Source organism: Halichoeres trimaculatus, unplaced genomic scaffold, assembly GCF_033239565.1.
Source record: "Halichoeres trimaculatus isolate MK-OKI-2021-1 unplaced genomic scaffold, fHalTri1.1 fHalTri1_scaffold_10, whole genome shotgun sequence".
NCBI lineage: Eukaryota > Metazoa > Chordata > Actinopteri > Labriformes > Labridae > Halichoeres > Halichoeres trimaculatus.
The window spans coordinates 26575744-26594691 of record NW_027437187.1 but is presented as its reverse complement, the minus strand read 5'-3'; the positions used below and the strand labels follow the sequence as shown (position 1 = coordinate 26594691).

General features: G+C 41.5%; 1 protein-coding gene across 2 annotated transcripts; it reads right to left on the bottom strand.

Annotated features, from left to right (window-relative positions):
* Positions 1–1647: 1647 nt before the first annotated feature.
* LOC141797030 (transmembrane and coiled-coil domain protein 3-like) lies at positions 1648–16218 on the bottom strand. Of its 2 annotated transcripts, none has more exons than XM_074678408.1 (4): positions 15951–16218; positions 4175–5142; positions 3921–4056; positions 1648–3554 (listed from the first exon to the last, which is right to left on the bottom strand). In XM_074678408.1, the coding sequence occupies exons 1-4, from the start codon at positions 16014–16016 to the stop codon at positions 3252–3254; spliced, it is 1473 nt and encodes a 490-aa protein (XP_074534509.1). In that variant the 5' UTR covers positions 16017–16218; the 3' UTR covers positions 1648–3251. The 2 variants fall into 2 exon arrangements, with proteins under 2 accessions (XP_074534509.1, XP_074534511.1); XM_074678410.1 differs by lacking the exon at positions 15951–16218 and adding an exon at positions 12991–13136.
* Positions 16219–18948: the final 2730 nt, after the last annotated feature.

The following is an 18948-nucleotide window of genomic DNA, read 5'->3' as shown; positions in this document are numbered from 1 at the left end:
TTTCTTTTGTCCTCCTGGGAATGAGAATTAGCGTCCCTTTCAGTGAATAAAAGCAGTTTTGAAGCTGCAGCACGCCCCATCTCCTGCGGTCACTATGCCAACCTATGTGAGGAGGAGGCTTATCATCCGGGCCCAAAGAGACTGGATGAGGTCCTGGGATAATTAGCAGCTCATTATGGAGCCCAGTGAATGGACCAACGAGCTGGAGGAGCCACGAGGGAGAGTGCATTGGAAAACACACAGGATCTGAGCTTACATCAAAGGGAAGCGCTCACTTTTGAGATCACATAATACAGCAGAGAGGGAAATATTGCCCTCCATTCACACCTACAAATATAGCCCATAATCCCCATTTTTAAGCCTGTGTGTGTGTGTGGGTGGGTTGCTGGGTGCATGTGTATGTCAGTCATCATCCCTGCGTCACAGGGATCAGACTGTTTTCGCTCCCCTGCAGGCCCTGGTTGCTCCACAAACGCGTGAAACACAGTTAGTCCTCCTACACAGGCATACTGTATGTGCACATCACCTCACGATTCCACTTTTAAAAGTTAATCTCTGATAAAGTACAGGAACACTGTGTGAGCACCAGAGATCCTGAGTTAAGCTATCTGTCTGTCTATCATCCTCGGTTCCTCTTTCTGTATCTCTCTGTGCCTGTGCGTCTGTTTTGCATGCAGGCTGGCTCCAGTCACGCAGATTTAACCATGTACACTGCTGTGCCAGGAGACCCATATTGCTGAGCAGCTGAGCTTCTTTTGGTGTATCTAGGTACTATTCTGCACATGTAACACCTTGCATATAGTCTGCTTTTTGCAGATGTTGTTCTCTATGTTAATATTTCATCATAAATATTAAATAGTGGTTGAATGATGTCAAACTAATTGTTTTGAATCTCTCTCTGAGCTTGAGTCTCAAAACCCCAGCCTGATGTAAAGCGCAGCAGTCAACAGAGAGCATCCCTGATCACAGCATGGATACTGTATGGCCTAGATTTGACAGAAATATACAGAAATATGCAGCAGGCATGCAAAACAGTCTAAAAACTGTAGTTTCAACATTCACTTCTTGCAGCAGAGGGCGCTACTCCTCCATATGGTTTGATACTGCTCTATCAAGAAAGTGCTCCGGTTTAATGTTGTCTGTGTGTTGATATAAAGTACTATCATTGATTTTGATTAAGTGGAAATTAATTATTTTTTACAAAAAAAAAAAAACGCATAAAATGTGTTGGTATCACAAAGGCAGAGAGACATGCAGCTTTTCTGTCACTACTTTTTTTTAACCATGGTTTTTGTCCACAGTGCAGCACCTACGCCCTCTAGTGGCAGTGACTGCAGAAGAGTAGCAGTGTTGTTTTTGTGGAGTGTGACTCAGAGGCCGTATGCTTATTAAGTTTCTCTGAAGCCTTTTTGTTGTGCTCCAATTGCCCCAGGAAGAATACAGAAGATAATCTGCAGTTTAAATAAGGTCAACTGGTTTTAGCTGTAGTCTCTGAGACGTACATTTTTATCTGGTTTATTTTACCAGTGTCCTGCTCTGTAGTTTTGTTATTCTGTCTGCCATCCACACTTTTTAGCTTTTAACTCAGGAGAGTACCAGGAAAACAACTCCAGCCACCACTTGATTAAAAAGACTTGTTTAATTTAACAGAAATTGTCAGACAAAGGCACATAATGCATGAAATTACAACTGATTGATCACATAGTGCACCAGAGAAACAAGGAGAATGTAAACCTGATCTGTAGTTCTGTAGTGAGTCAAAACAGGAACAGAATAAAAGAATAAAGTCAGTAGGACAAAAGAGAGACAACATACACGGTTTTATGGCAGACAAACATTAAAAAAAGGGTTGTAGCTTCACATCAGAACCAAAAAAGGCAATGTTCATAAGACAAAAACAAGAAATAATACATTAGTCAGTACAAAAAAAGGCTCGTAGTTCATCATTATGAGCCTGTGTTGTGCTCCTCTTTCATCATCAGAGCACTGAAGGCTGTTTGTTGCTCCTTTAAAAAAAGGAAATTGCATTTTTCCATGGTAAAGGCCTTGTATCACAGTATGATCTATCACTTCTCAATGACATTATTAGTGAAGAATGACATAAGACATAAAAAGAGACTGTTTTGTCTTGTCCAGGGCTTGTGCATGCAAACACCCACACTGGAGAACACACTTGTGTTGATATTAGCACGCTAACTGCACGCTAATGCAGCCGGAATGAATTTTGGCTCTTGAGAGAAGAGACAGCTGGTCTTATCAGAGCCTTGCAGTGGCTTCAGTGGTTATGGATCTCTCATGCCAACAGTACTGACACATCCTCACCCACCCCACCCCTCTCTCCTCTCTGGCGCCCCCAACACCAACACCATGTCGCTGTAAAACATTGATGTCAAAGGCTCGGAACATTTTAAAAACAGTGCTCTTACAAATCAAATATATTGCACTTAAAACTTCAGGAACAGTAAACAGAGAACTTAAAGAGACGACTGACCACGCGGGGAATGACAAGGCAATAAAGAACAAAGAGAATAAACATTAAAAACAGGATGTCTCCTGCATCTGTGCTGCAGTCTGTAGTTTAAAGGAAGAGTTCAACATTTAGTGGATTGTGTTAACTTTGAGAGTTAGAAAAGAAGATTGAAACCACTTTTGTGTGACTATGCCTCACACAAAGGCTACAAACAAAAAGAAAGAGCCTGTCTCTTTGCAAAGATAACAGAATCCACTTTACAACACCTTTAGAGCTTTAGCATGTCAAAACTGAGGCTGAGACACAAGCCTGAGGTTTTGTTGTTTGTGCATTTGCATGCATATATCTGAGAAATAAATGCTTCAAACCAACTCTGCATGAAAAGATACTGAATATTAATTCACCAAATGCTTGTGTATTGAGTTTTTCTGCTGCTGTATTGTAGTCATAAGGCAATTCTTTCAAATTTGACCTTCTTGAATTGACTTTTAATGCCTTGAGATGATTTTATAGCAATCAATGGGGACATAAGGACATTTATAGTTACATAAATATTATTTCAAAGGTTAAATCAAAGTTTTAGCAACTCACATTCAAGTTCTAGATGAGAAAATAATCACAAGTAATTTCAGTCTGACTTTTAAAAAACAGTGACCTCTGTAAATGCATGGCGATCGTGTCTTCTGACGATTGTACAACCAATCCTCTCAGACAGTCCTATCCTGACACCTGACAGCGCCCATGTTTCAGCCATGTTGCTTTACACATGCACTGTTCATCATCAGTCGGGCACCAGCAGGCGTTCCAAGGCAAACTGTAAGCGGTCCCAGTTCTTCCAGAACATGGTCAAAAGACAAACTCCCAGGATAGTGGCGACCACGTGGTGCCGGCTCCTCATCAAGGGAGCGGCGAACTTGGCAGCGGTGGAGACGCACACCAGGATGACGGTGATAATGGCCAGCATGATGTTGATGCTCTTCCCCAGCAGGACGCGGGCATCGCGGCTCTCAAGCTGCACTGTCTGCTGCTGCTGCTGCTGGAGCTCCAGCTTGGACACTCTGGTCTGACACGACTCCAGAGCCTCCTGAGAATTAAAAGGGAGAGAGACAAAATGTGTGAGCCTGGATGTTACCCTCGTGCTTAATGAGCATTAAACTGACCCTTTATTCCCTAAATGACACCCTGCCTCCCAAAAGTATAATTAGCTCACATTAGAAAGAGATGGACGGAGCTGAATGTGCACAAAGATTCTGTTAGGCTCTGCGACATGCTCATATGATTAAAGTCGAGGCAGCCTTAGGGTGAACTATTACTGTTCTGTACAAAGAAAGCACAATCAACCTTATTTCAAACTATGAGGGGAATGGTGATTAAAAGTATAGTCATCACTTTTGTGGCCTAAAAGTTTGTAAATCCATTTTTCTGCACACTTCCTTGAACTGCGATCTACCTGTATGTCTCGTGCCCTCTCGTGAGCCTGGTAGGCCACCCTCTCCTCGATGCTGGCCAGCTCCTGCTTCAGATTAGTCATCTCATGTTGGTGAAGCTCTGTCAGGTCGTTCAGTTGGTCCTCCAAACGCTCGTACCTGGGTCATGACGCAGATAAACCGTCAGCAGTGACTCTTTAAAAGCTGATCCAACAAACTGCAGATGAAGGTTTCTCTCTGGATAAAACATGAAGCAATAAAAAGTATAAAAACCCACCTGTATCTCTCCTCCTGCAGGGCTTGGCTCACCAGTCCAAATTCTTTCTTGAACTGAGTCTTAAGCTCCTCCATATCCTCCTCTAGTTGGTTCTGGGCCTCTTTGATCTCCCTCACCTCCTCCAGGTTCATAGCCAGTCTGCTCTGACTGTCTCCCCCAGCCTGCGGCTGCTGAGCCGGGCCTGCACCCTGCGCCTGCCCTGCTGGGTTTCCGTTACTGTCTGCTGAAATGGATGCGCTCCCAGAGGAGCACTCATCATCGCTTGGGTACTTGGGCTTGCCCACCATGGAGGTGCTGCTGCTCAGCCCCTTTCCTGCCCCGTCAGTGGGCAGCTGTGTGGAGGAGTCCAGGCTGGTTTTGAGGTGGGCGATGTTGTCTGCACTGCCAAACTTGTTCCTGATGATGTTGGCGAACTCTCTGGGTTTGCTGAAGAAGAAAGGAGGAGAGAGGGAAACACCCGGTCCGATGGTTTTGATCTTGTCCATGGTCGGGTGTCTGCCTGAGCCGGTCATGTCCTTCAGCAGCTCTCTGGGGGACTCTCTGGGGATGGTGCTGTGTTTGACAGTGGACACATGATGAGAGGGGCTATGTTGGACCTCGGTGTCCTTCATCTTTTTGTGATACTGTTCCAGCTTCTTCTGCATCTGAGCGATATTCTGAGCCGACTTCTGGTTCTTCTTCTCAAACACCTGCTTGATGCGCCCCACCTGCTGCTTGTCTGCACTGTTCACCAGCTTCAGGTACTCAGCCACGTTCTCCTCCTTCGCTGTTTGCTCGATCTTCAGCTGTTCTGTGACTTTGAGGATCTTCTGCTGGAGGTTGTCCAAGCAAGACCGACTCCGCTGGACCTCAAACCCCGGAGTAGGCTTAGGACCTCCATCACACAGATCCAGTTCCAGATTGTTCTCTGAAGAACCTCGACGCATGGACCCAGGGGGGTTCAGAAAACTCCCCTCGGTACTCCGGTCCTATGAGCAGAGAGGATAAAGATTAGATCATGATAATGAATTAGACATAGAGAATTTTAACTTGTTTTTCTGGAGCTTCATAACAGAATTTATAAGCAAAACAAGTCATGTGGAAAATATCAACCACTGCCTCCAGTTCTGGTTTTACGCATCACCAACAAGAGCCTGAAGTCAAACTTTGAGCCGGTTCATATTGAACTCAGGTTCCCTCTCTAAGGCTGTAGCAGACTTTTCCTGCTTCAAACATTCATTTTACCTTTCTGAATTTATTCCACATTTATATCTTACTAAACGAGGGCTGCAGCTGTCGATCGCTGCTGTGAGACCATCTGGGTGTGAATGTAATGCTCTTATTTAGGACATCTGTTGTGTGATAACAGTCACTTAAATCCGGTTTGTTTATGGTACTGCAAAATGATGACATGGATTATAATACTCAGATAACAGAAGAAGAATTGGAGCATGCACGTCAAATATGGGTCAGTAAAAATGTCACAAAGGGTGCAGGAAATCCCTTTTTCAGACCATGTCCTGTATCATTGATTAAATCTCTGGTAGAGACTCAGCACGACGGTCTATTTATGATTACGCGTTAAAGGTTCTGTTAAGTTCTCTGCTGCAGTTTTGAGGAAGTGATACTGCATAAACAGGGTTCAGGTCAGCAAGTTTGTCTTCGGTTGTTTCCTCCATAAAGAGGAAACAGAGGAAAGTTGAGATGAGAGAACCTAATTAGGTTAGAGGGCAACGTTTTTAGAAGTGAAGTGTCAGTTTAAGTGTTACAACAACACCATCAAACAGTGGCCTAACAAGACACCAAAGCTGAACACCAGAGCACTGTTCAGAGGTGTAAGCTGATAATACAACGTGTTGTACAACAAGTACTATAGGCTGTTCAGAGCTGCACTAATCTGTAAGAATGTTGCACCGCTACTTTCAAGCAAATAAACAGATCACAGCTAACTCAGGCAGAGAATCCTGATTAGCATTTCCACATGAACACAAAACGCTTACACACTGCAGGGCAAGCACCTTCATCCATGACAAATACATGTTGCTCACCCCAGTGAATCTCCTCCACACATGACTCTCAGCTGAAAACCAAGACAGAGGGGATGAAGCATAAAGTTCAAACTCGAGGTAACTTAAAGCAGAAGACTAAAACAAAAACACACTCAGTACGGTTCCTCCTGTTTCAGACTAGCTGGATTTATCCGGTTTCACATGTGCATTCCCTGCTGCTGCTGTAACTGTGATCTCATACTTAATGAACTCGTCAAACTTGTTCCTAAAAGCGACACTGAACACGAGTCACCTCAGCAATCACCTTTTATTTCAAAAACACACACCAAAAAAGTGCAACAGAAACTGGTTCATGACACGGCTCAAGGAATTGACACACTCACTCGGTCAGTCAACACGCCGGTGGAACTTCTGTTGAATTAGGTTTCACCTGTTTTGTCCTTTTTGTGTTTTTCAGTTTGTTTCTGTCTCACAGACACCAACATGACATTTTGAGTTCTTATCAGACTCTAAATCAAGGATCATAACGACCATGGTGTAAAATGCTCTCTGAATGTAGAGGTTACATGAACCCAGAAAAAAACACATTTCTCCTTATGAACTTAATTTTCATCATCTGTAAAAATGTAAACTCAGCCCTAACACTTGCACAAAGTATAGACAAACATAGCACATAAAGGAAGACAATGTCTGGTAGATTATTTCTTTGTTGCAGCAATACTTTCTGGCAATAAATCCTTTTTCTCTGCGGCTCTAGAAAATCTGCCAAATCTTCTCTGCCTATGCCAAACAAATAAACTGGCTTTCCAATGGAAAAGATTTATCGTCTAAAAGCTAAAATTTACTTGTCACAAAGTGCCTTACTTCATATGCTGTTCAGTTGAAATAACCATTAATTTTTTGTAAGTCGTGTAAAATGTGCAAAGTTAGATCAGTGTATTGGAAATCTGAGAGGATAAAAAAAAGCATTTTTGTGTAAAAATGTGTCAAATGTAAGAGAAAAAAGCTGCAAATATGTGGGAAAAAAATCTCAAATTTTTGAGAAAAAAAGGAAAATATTCAACCACTTTTAGACAGTATTCACCAAAAACATTAGCATGAAGCCTTAGAATTAAAATCAAGTGAAAATAATCAACAATCATGGCTGTAATTACATACATAATATGGATGATTTATGTATATTGTGTATTCAGAGAATGCCATGTTTCTTTCTACAAGCATGCCTGGGGTGTTTCAGCCTCTGTCCCCATCCCAGTGTCTCCCTCTTCTCTGGCATCTGTCCTTCTTCAACACAGGACTCTTTGTTTGCGGAGAGAAAAGCGCACTTTGTCGTGTCCTACCTCTGCTCAGTGCAGGACTCTGATGAGTAAGCTGCTGCGTGTGGATCCACTGCTCTGAGATACAGCCTGAGACACACAGTGTCCAATCACAACCCTCCTGCTTCCAGCATTATCTTTTGTCACATTTGTAATTCATGCTTACACTGTCTGTTTACGCGGATTCTAACCTGTTTGACAAAAGACAGGAAGAGGAGGCCAATATCCTCCTTCTCCCACAGGAACCGTCGGGCAGGCTTGTGTAGGTTGCTCGTATTACCCAGACTTTTTAGTTTTCAGACCCACAAACACAAAGAGCTGCCTGTTCGTCCAGACAGCTTAGCCTCATGCTATTTCTGCTGCTCTGGAACTAAGCTAGCTCCTCAGGCGCGTTCTCACCACACGCCTCGACTCTGAGATGTTCAGTGACCTCTCCTGCAGCGTGAGGAGCCAAACACAGATCTCAGCAGTGCAGATTTATGGCTTCAAGGTGCTGTGATGTCACAGATACAGGATGTAGATCAAATAGTGACCCAGCAACAATTGATGGATGACTATTTGAGGCCTGGAGGAGAAGCAGACTCGTACAGGAGTGGGGGATGTTTGGAGGGAGTATCGATTCTGCTTCTACATCCGTACAAACACACACACACACCTGGAGTTGTGAGCATCAAGCCAAAAATGTACGACACAGCTGCACTGATGGGTGGAAGCTTTTCTTGCAAAAACAAGACAGCTCTTGGCAAGAAGAGGCCTGATTCATTAGAGCAGCTCACGTAACCCGAATAACACAACCCAGATGTTGCACACACACTTGAACCCCAAAAACGAGCACGACATCTGACTACTTCCTGATAAAAGATTCAGAGAAATTTCTAAATTTAATCAGCCAACTTCCACAACCGCTGCTGCTGCCACTGCTACTCAAGATTTCTACCCACGCCGACTAACTGCAGGGGCAATCTGAGGGTCTCTCTGGATGAGTGGCTCCGCTAAATGAATTAGCCTCACACTGATGAAAATGTCCTCCCGAATCTGCCGAGGAGCTGGCCTACTTTTCACTCCGTTTCTCCCAAATACTTATGCAGGCGTTCCCCAGGGGTTCTTGAGGTAGGAGGGTGAAACGGGGCGAGGATTTAAGGTCTTTGAGGGTTGGCTGGAGATGACCAGGGAGGGGGTCAGAGCCCAGTGACGGGGGGAACATAGCTGCTGGAACACGGCAGATGGCGGATCTGTTAGTGAGGCGAACTGTCCTTAACTGAAACTTTCATCTCTTAAATTATTTTATCAAAAGTCAAAAGTTTTACAAACTTTGGTGGGTGCATTTGTATGTCCATGAATGAACAGAATTAGAACATATTTTTTAACTATTTCAACCACACAATCTGCTCACACTGACAATGTATAAAATTTTATCTTTGGGAATTACTTTTTTCTTAAATATTTCAGTCCCCGCACATATTTAACACCGACATTGAAATGGATATACCTCATTTTATATGAAGTGATGTATTACAAGGTATTGATGACCACTGAGTTAAACTATTTGCTTCAAAGACTGTATCAAAGTAAATGTCTAACTTTTGTAAAAGCTGTATATCCTGCACTTATTGTCACATATATTCCAGTATTTGATTAAGTCATGTTGTGGTTAGGGATGTCCCGATCCAATACACCGATTGGTATCAGTGCCTGAAATGGCTATTTTGGGAGGATCGGATAGCATCTGATTGCGTTGCGTGATTGGGACCAATCCAGTTTTCAAGTGTTTTCAGCACTTTCACGCTTTACGGGTGCTGTAAATCAAACCACGTTGCAAACATGTCCGCTGTGTTGGACTACTTCTCTTTGGAAAGCAATGAGAGTAAAACAGCGTCTTGCAACATCTGTAAAGTGGGTGTTCCTGTAGGGGGTAAAAACAGGGCTCACTTGTGCAACGAATATGATTCATAATTCAGATATATCCAATGGAGTACAGGATTTATCCGAGAAAGGTATCGGTGTCAGATCAGTATTGTATCAGCAAAATATATCACGAAAATATCAGATTGGATCGGAAGTAAAAAAGAAACATGTATCAAGACAACCCTAGTTGTGGTACTTCTTTAAGTTTGTGTGAGGGTGTGCTGTTAGTCTAGCTCAGGGGTCAGCAACTTGCGGGTCTGGAGCCTCATGTGGCTCTCAGACTCCTTTGCTGTGGCTCCCTGTAGATTCTAAGAAATATTACTGAAATGAATAATTTTTATTTATGATTTTATTATTAATACAATGCCTCAATTATAATTTGTTAATTTTTTAAAACTTTTGTAAATTTTTTGAAACTTTTTTTCAAACTCAGAAATAAAAATTCCAATTTTTTAAAGATTATGCAAATTTTTTTATTTCTTTTTTTTTTATTTCTGCATTTTTTTATTTTTCAAAACAATTTAAATTGGAACAAATTTGTGTAAAGACATATTTTTTATATATATATTTGGGGTTTTTTTAATAATTTATTTAGCAAATTTATGAAATTTTAGAACAGTTTGAAATGTTTTTTGCAATTTCAGCCACTTTTGAAATATTTTTTGTATTTATTTTTTGGAAAAAAAATCGCAAACTTACTGAAATATGTTATGATCTATTTATGGACTTTATGTTTCAAACTATTTTTTTAATATTTGCAAATTTATTAAAAATAAAAAACTGAGACATAACATTTACAATTTCATTAACACAAAATCTTCTTGTTTAGCTTATTATTCACTAGATTTTAATATGTTTCAATTTTATTCACTTTGTCCCCCTTATTGTGAAGATAGAGTGGAATTGTGGTTCCTGAATTAATTAATCCAGGTGAGCTGAGGAAAAATGGCTCCTATGACAGTAAAGGTTGCAGACCCCCGGTCTAGCTGTTTAAGTCAGGAGGCAACCTCCGGTCCAGAAATACAAGGCAATGGGGAAATGCTATGATCTGCAGTTCGTTGAGTGCCCGCTTGGGACTGTCTCCGGAAGTACCAGAAACTACAAACAGACCAAGCCAACAAAAAACTTTTGTTTCTATTATTATTATTTTTTTTTTTTTTCTTCTACAGCTGACCGACTTTAGTACATGTTTAAACATGTCTTCCATCTGAATAGCTAATTTCACTAATGCCACACACTGTAAAGGGGATGAGTTTAAAATATTTAAAATACATTTAAACATTTCTTTGCCCAATCACAGCTTAAATGACTGACAGGCAGGCACCCTTTAGCTGTTGGAGCGGAGGCTGAAAGCCCGCCTCATATCAAATACAGCCTCCATTGATTAGCTTCTAAACTCTGATTCAGAAACAGATGGGTGACGTCACGGAGATGACTTCCATTTATTTAACAGTCTATGGTTTTAGCGTTTACCTGTATGCTCAGTAAATAGAAGCTTAAGTCCTCCCAAGTTCAGCTACAAACATTTGTTACATGTATTTCCCAAAATCTCTACTTCCCACGTTTCCTGTCCTGTCAGCTGTTAAATCACAAGGAGAAAATACCCAAATGTCAAAAATTATTCTGAATTTTTAAATAGAAGTCTGCATTAATTTGGCACCCCTACCCAAACAATGTACAGCTGATTTGTAAATGCATACATGATGTTTTAGGGGTTTTTATGCTGCTTCACTGTAACATTCAAACACATCTACAAATCTTTAGAATGAAAGAGGACAAAAAAATGCTGGTCAAGAACTATTTTGTTCATTTCTTTGCCTAACACAAACCTTGTGGTGACAGCAGCAACAAGCAGTCAAATTAACTACCTGAATCTCACCATCCTGCCTGCAATTTGAGCTCAGCCTGTAGAGTTGTTGGTAGTTTTTAGGTAGGGACAGACAGAAAGCTAACCTCTGCCTGTGAGAAATAAAGCCGATGCTAAAACAGTCAGTTCTTCAGTTCTTTTGTTGTCAGCTTGTGACACATACACACCACAAGCAGCTGAAAATGTTTACGGCCTGTTTCAAAGAAGTATTTTCGTTTTGATAGCTCGGATTCTCTGTTTGCACACACAGTACAATGTGTTTTTTTAAACACCTCATCTCTGCCTTTTAACTCTTGCTAGATCAACCAGTGTCAAGGTTGAGTCAGCATTTCCAATATGGCAAAGAGCCTCGTTGAGATTCAGAAAGTCTGCTTCAGAAACAGACTGGTGGACTACATCCATAAAGTCTTTGGTTCTCACTCTAAAACTCAAGCCATGCCCTTCCACTGCTCACTTCTTGTAAATGAATGAGTCATTTCAATCAAACAGCACTCTAAAAGGGTTGTTCACTTCATAGTGTGACACTTGTTTTAATAAATGCAGGGTGACAACCAAACGAGGGGGAAAAACAGGCATTGAGTGCCTGCCTTGCTGTGCATCCAGCCTGCTTTGCACATTGATGAAGCAGTCTGTTGCTCTTTCAAGCCCTCTTCTGGGTAAAATACTGCAACATTATAGATTACCTCTCTCTGCCTACTGTCAGTTTTGTTTTGGTTTGCATTAAAAGGCCTTAGACACATCAGTATTAACTTTACTCTGTTTCACAGCCTGCTAAAACTCCTCACAGGAGCTTTAAGGAGCTTTGAGGACAGATTTAAAGTTTGCAGACATAGTGTTTTCTAATTGAGCAACATGCAGACTCTTACCGACTAAGCTTATTGGATTTTCAAAGCTGTGCCGTTCCATCTGTTTGTTCATATGCTTAAAATCTGCTCCATCACTATTTCTGAAAGAAAATGCTGTTTTTACAAATTAGTGAGCCAGACTCACTCCCACTGCTGTTTGACTCAGAAGAACAGATTAGTGTGTCAATGGAGCAGAAAAGCTGAGACAGACAGAGAGAGAGAGAGCTACAGACACCAAAACAAGAGGATATGATGACAGAAAAAGAACAAAAGGAGGATGCACCCAAACACATCACAACAACATCATCACACATCTACAGGAGCCTTGCATGAGCCCCCTGTCCCCCCCATGCTGTCCTACATTAGCATGCAGCGTCTGTGCAACATCATGACCCATTTAATAAGCCCTGACCTCACCAGGCAGCATAACATAAAGATCCCTCCTAGCATTAGCCTCAATCTTAACCAAACAAGGGAGAGCTGTGTGCAGCGCTCTGCAGGAGAAATCCAAATCCCAAATCTTAGGGCTACATTTCAGGAGGGGGGGTGCAGATAGGAACTGCAGATGCTGCTTATGTTGCACTGCAGTGTGCTTTCTCTTGGATCAATGATCTAGTTAGGGATTCCATTTTTTATGCAAAAGTAGACATTATGCTGGGCTGTCTGCAGAGTAAAAGAGCAAGGCTGCAGTTTGGGTGAAGCTGCATGAGAAAGCAGTAAGACAGAACAGTTCATGCATTTCAGATAGCAGACTGTACAGAAACTGACCCCAATTCTTGTTTAACTGGCCGTCCCTCCCTTCTAGAGGGGGACATTATTTAAAGCACACACATTTCTTATGCAAACAGGAAGGCATTGTCCTCGCTGCGAGGAAGTAATGTTTGTAAGTACTCACAATCGCAGCTGTGATCTCGGGTGAAAGCACCGGCTCACAATGCAGGGTCAGGTCATGCAGCTACAAGCACAGGTGTTAGAAGTGATCTGAAGGAAGTGCAACAGAATGAAGAGGCTGTAGAGTGTGTGTGGTTCATAGGGTGGTGCTTATTTAGCCTTCTTTCTGTCACGGCCTCTGTGCACCCCCCAAATAAACAGACATTCACACACATTCACACACACATACAGAGCAATCGAGCTGGCATCCTCACTGAGATGGAACAAAACCGTCCCTTCAGCAGAGAACAGAGCCACAGAGGGGAAGAAGCCTGCGGTGCTTATTGGTATTCCCTCCAGCTGATCCTCATGGATACAGACACTCTCCCACTCAGAGCTCACACAGGGAACGGGAAGAAAAGCAGAGGGGAGGGGGGGAGACATATTTGATTGTCGACTGAAAGCTGACCTGACATCTCCTCCTTCTCATCTGCATCGCACAGCTGCCCTGTGGTCACAACTCTGATTGCGACACATTTCTCCTGAGGCTGTGTCACAATAAAAGAGGCTGAAGAAAAAACTAGAAATGAGTTTGAAGTCTTGAGTTTCCTGAATGACTAATCGCTGAAAGGTCAGCAGAATGAATTGCTTAAGGCCTCTTTGCTATTATCTCATAGATGAGCTGATCCAAGACTAAATCAATAGCCCATTAACACTCCCGTTGTCTCTCAGCCATGGACTGGGAGCATCCTGAATGGGATGCAGTTTCAGATAAAGATACGGCTGTTTTCAACGTGATGATTCAAAGCCAGAGTTCAAATCAAGCCAAGAAGGGAGAGAATAAAAACGGGAAGTAGTTGCCATGAAGTGATTCAGAGAACAGAACGAACACTTTAAAAGGTTGCTGATTATACCGGTGTGATGGCTGAAGTGTTCGAGCCAGCGCAGGTACAGCACAAGGTTCATGTGAGGACAGTCGATTCACTGAGATATGACACAAATCTGAAAAAAGAATCAGCTTTCAATGGGGGTTAGAGACACTTTGTGGAAGTGAGCCACTCAAACAAAGGTGTTGCATCATCTCTGGACTCTAACCCACTATATCTGCTGCACAATGGCTTTTTCACACAAAACTGGAATGCCTTTCGCAGCCAGAGAGTGGGGGGAAAGCATAATTACACAGCTCAGTGGTGACAAACCAGCCACATCGACCAATATGTGGCTCCATTATATTGTGATGCCGGTTACATTACCAGGATGTAATTGCTCACTTGAAAAGCTGGCTCGGGTTATTTGTGCACGGTTCTTTTGAGCTCCACTCTTGGGGCAAACACACTGATTTCATTACGTTAAAAGAGTTACATTATAATTTGTAGCATTTGTAAACCCACGTAGAGCTGAAGGGGATTTTTAATATGCACTAAACAGGATGAGCAGATCCATATCTCCACCTGTGTGAGCTGCAGGTGACTCAAGAGGACGGCCTGGAGGCTACTGCACACACAAGGAAGAGGACCAACCTGCTGCACCAAAGCTGACAGACTTTCTGGTTGCACAAGACTGACGGTTGACAAAGCATTCCTCTTCTTGGTGTCACCACGGCTGTGAGCAGCTGGACTTTAAGCCCGGGGGATTTTTATTCAGCATCATACATGAGTGTTAGTGCACGGATGGATGTGTTCTCCTGAAACCTGTCAGAGGAAGGTTGGAGGGTTTGTGCGGGGGTTGATTTTGTTTTCTCATCCTAGGAAACTTCTGGGGATGGATGGAGGGGTGGAGTACATTTAGACAGAGTTATGATTTAGAATAGATACATAATGTATAACCTGAGCTGGTTTGCTCAGTGCTTCAGTTTGAGTAGGGATGTAAACAGAAAGGTAAAAAAGGGTCTTTTTGGAAGTTTAATTCCCCGCTTGATTGTGGTAAATAGAGAACATGGATTTAGAGAGGGTTAATTACTAATATTTTTTTTGTATTATTGAATATTATTAAATCTGTGATATATCATGACTTTAACCAACACCATATATGCCAGATAAGGTTTGTTCAGATAACGCTCAAAACATCTGACTTGGTCTGTCAGTGATCTCAAATCAAAAGTAAAACCACAGGTGTGTGGACATTCAGTTGTTTGTTTTTCCTTCACTTGGACTGGATTGTATCAGTTGTTAGATTAGCCAGAGGGGAAGGCCTATAGAATCCAAGAAAACGTTCACAAACAACAATGAAAAAAAAAACTCACTTTATAGATTATTAACCAAGACCCACAGTTTGAACACACACAATAGATTTTGATGTAGCAAAACCTGAACTATTTGCAATGGAGTTCTTCGTACTGTTATCATACTTTTTGTTATGTTTTCAGATTTTTTTTTTAGGTTTTCCCACAGCTTGTACAATCTGTTTAATCTGACCCCAGCCAAAACTTTAATCTAGTAACAAAAGAATTATTTGAGTTGATTTTTAAGCCCTAATCCCTCAAAATACCCCAGATCCAAATCCTCCTGTGGGAGAATTGTGCTGTTTTTTTTTTTAACTTTGGGTGAAGGCTTAAGACTTGAATGACAATTATTTAGCAGTGGTGGCAATTTAATGGGTGTATTTTCATCTATGTCATGGTATAAACATGTGGATAAATTTTAACTTGATCTTTCAGATGACTCATGAATTGTACACAATTGCTGGTTTCGATTAACTGTCAGAGTGTGGACAAAGCGATTATATTTGTTTTTTGGCACACATGACTCAGGTTACAGTGACAGACGCTTGGAAGTTTGAACCAGACTAGGATGTGTGCATTTTAAGTCATTTCCCCCCGCTGTTTGCCTCGCAGGCTCTTTGTTTAGGTGAAATGTGCGGAGCGTGCAGCTGTTACTTTCACATGACGTGTTCATCAACGGATAACAATGTGTCTCTGGTACAATCCGGGACCTGACGTTTATGACACAACGATGCTTCATCTGAATCACACTCATCAGTACTCACCATCCGGCTGCCGAGGTATTTCTCTACTTCTGATAAACTTCGCACGGACACGGTGGCGCTGGGCATAATAATCCCGGGTTAGTGCTTTGTCGGGAGCTGGGGCTTCTTCAGTGCAGGACCTGGACTAGTTTACACCGCACGCCTGGTCTCGTATCCATATTCCTCTCCTCTTCTCTCTTTCTTTCTGCCCCTCAAACACACACACTCTCGCATACACACATTCTCGTACACTGGCTGCCCTCTTCCACACACAAAAAACTAAGTGTGAGCTAAACCCCGCCTCTTCCAGCCTTCCGAGCAGGGAGGGGTTAACTCTTTCAACACACGTGCCTGTCAGAGGCAGATAAAAACTGTCTCTTTAATTACCCTGTGATCCTGGTTTCATTACCATCAGATGTGTACAAGTGTGGTTTCATCCACACTGGTAATAATTCATCACTTCAAAACAGATGTGAAACTATCTGTCAGCACAATTTTATCCCAGCAAAAAGGCCACAGTCACCCACTGACCTGTTTAAGAATCAGATCATATTTACCAGACTAAGTTTAAGAGCTTTTATACAAGTGTGGACACAGTTTTTCTTTTGGTGTAGTTCTGGGTTGTTAAGCCATGTGAAACAATACTGAACAGGTAAATGTGCTGCCATATGAATTTCCAGTGGGCTAAAAATTATGTTTAAACAAAGCTGACTGCTCCTTATTTTACTGCTCATTCTGGCTCAGTTACAGTAAAACTAAAATAAGAATTCTGTATAAAAGGAAAGAGTCTTTATCACATTACTATGACAAGTGCCTTTTATATTTTTCTTTCATATAATGTCCTGAGAACAAATGTCTTTTAGTGTTTCAGTCACTGTAACTATTTTTTTTTATCCCTGCTCTTACTGACCCTGGTATTGTTCATATTATTTTATGCCTCTTTGTGCAGATCAATCAATCAATCAAACTTTATTTGTATAGCACTTTTCAAATGTGCTTTTTAATACAAAGTGCTTTATAACAAAAAATAAATAAAAATCAAAATAAAATGAAATAACAAGAACTGGAATAAAAAGCAGAAAATTGCGTAACTGGAAGCATAAGACCCCTCAATCCCCCCTACCCAAACCACATTCGATATACACACACACAAAGACATAAAAAGGAAATAACAGAGTTAAAATTAGAATTTGAGGACTGAGGATATGAACCAACTGGTCTGAAATTGGGTCTGGAAGCATAAAGTAAATTAATAACTAGTAATATGTCCCTGTGAAAACATATGACAAGGTGTATAGAATAGAATAGACTATTCTTTTACTGATCCCCCATGGGGGATTTTTTTTTTTTCTGCCACAGCAGCTTACCAAAAAGGAAAATAATGCCATAAAACTAGTTTGAAAATTTGACTAATAATAATAATAAGAAGAATATGAAATTAGAAATTTAAAGAGATATAGAAAAGTAGAAAAATATTACTATTTACATAAGAACAAGATAAGACCAGCATTTGACGATGAAAACCCTTTTAACCCTTAACCCTTTTAGAGGGCTCTCTTTAAAATTCAAATTATTATTTTTGTGTGTGCAGAAGTGACCAAAAATAGTTTGTGGCACCATAAAGGGTTAAATCAAAACATATCTAATTTCAAAATAAAGCCACACACACTGTAAACAAGACATGTATTTGAAACAGAGAAAGAAAGAAGTTACAGGTTGCCAAACTGGATCCAGTTGAGAAAACTTCCCTGCTATATATATAGTATATTGAGGTGTATTAAAGTTCTGTCTGCTTGTGTAATTAGAGTAAATATAAGACATCCTTGCCCTCGTTTTTCAGCAACCTCAAAACTTTCTGCTCAAGCCGTCTAAGCTCAGAGAGAGGCCATGGGAACAATCCAACAGGCCCTTTCACTCACATTCATTCAGCTTGGAATGAGCTAATCCACCTAGCTGTGAACACAATAGCCTGTGTTGCATCACAACACGCTTAACATTTACAGTTACAGACAAAAAGCAAATTGTTCTGACTTGTGCCGTGAAGAGAGCCCTCTTTTGTTCATGCAGAGAGAGAGCGCGAGCCATACATTGACGTGTACCAACCTCTGAGGGCAACTCAAAGGGATGTAGAGTCACATAAAGAAGCTGCTGGATACTCTGGACAATGGACTTCTAAAAACAGCAGCAGACAGAATCACTCACGTGGTCATCAAGTTTTAATGCTTCTATCAGTGCCTTTAATTAGCCGGACACATTCACTGAGTTACTACAGTGAAGAAACGCTCCCTGTCCTCTGTTCACCCACATCCGCAGAGCCCTAATGAAAAATTGATCAACCAATAACACACTCGGTGAGTCCAGTCCCTGCAGCATCTTCCACCTTCACGTCACCTGACACGAAACCTAACAGTAAGTCACGGGTAGGACACAGATTTTGCATTATTCATCCAGGAAGAACATGTAAACAATCTGCTGTGTTAGTAATGCTTACAGATAATACTGCTTATTCACAGTCAGGGGAGTTTTACTTTATGTTGTTCACTTAACCTGGACTCATCTTTGAATCAAATGTGTGTGTTTGGGGTCATTTTTTCTGCTGCCAGGTTACTTAACTGGGTCAACAAACTGCAGATTTAGTTCTCTGTGACAGCAGGGAAGAGGAGGGGCTTTGCAGGACAAAGGCTAAAGGTTGATTAGCTGCCAGTGTTTTTAATGAATGGCTCTTTATCCCGTTTAAAGATTCTGAATACTCCAGGGTTTTATTTGTCTTAAAACTATACAAACACACGACCAAGAGCAGAACTCAGGTCATGCTTATTTGGTTATTTTTCAGTTGTTTCTTAACGCCACTTGTTTTATTTTCATTTTAATTTAGGCCTCCACAGCTGCTGACATGACAAAAAAAGAGTTGTACTTGCTAGCTGCGTGCATCATCAGTGTCCATCAATGGGGTTGATCTCCCTCCAACCAGGCTACTCCACACAGGTCAGCAAACTCTACAGATCCAGTTCTCCGTAAG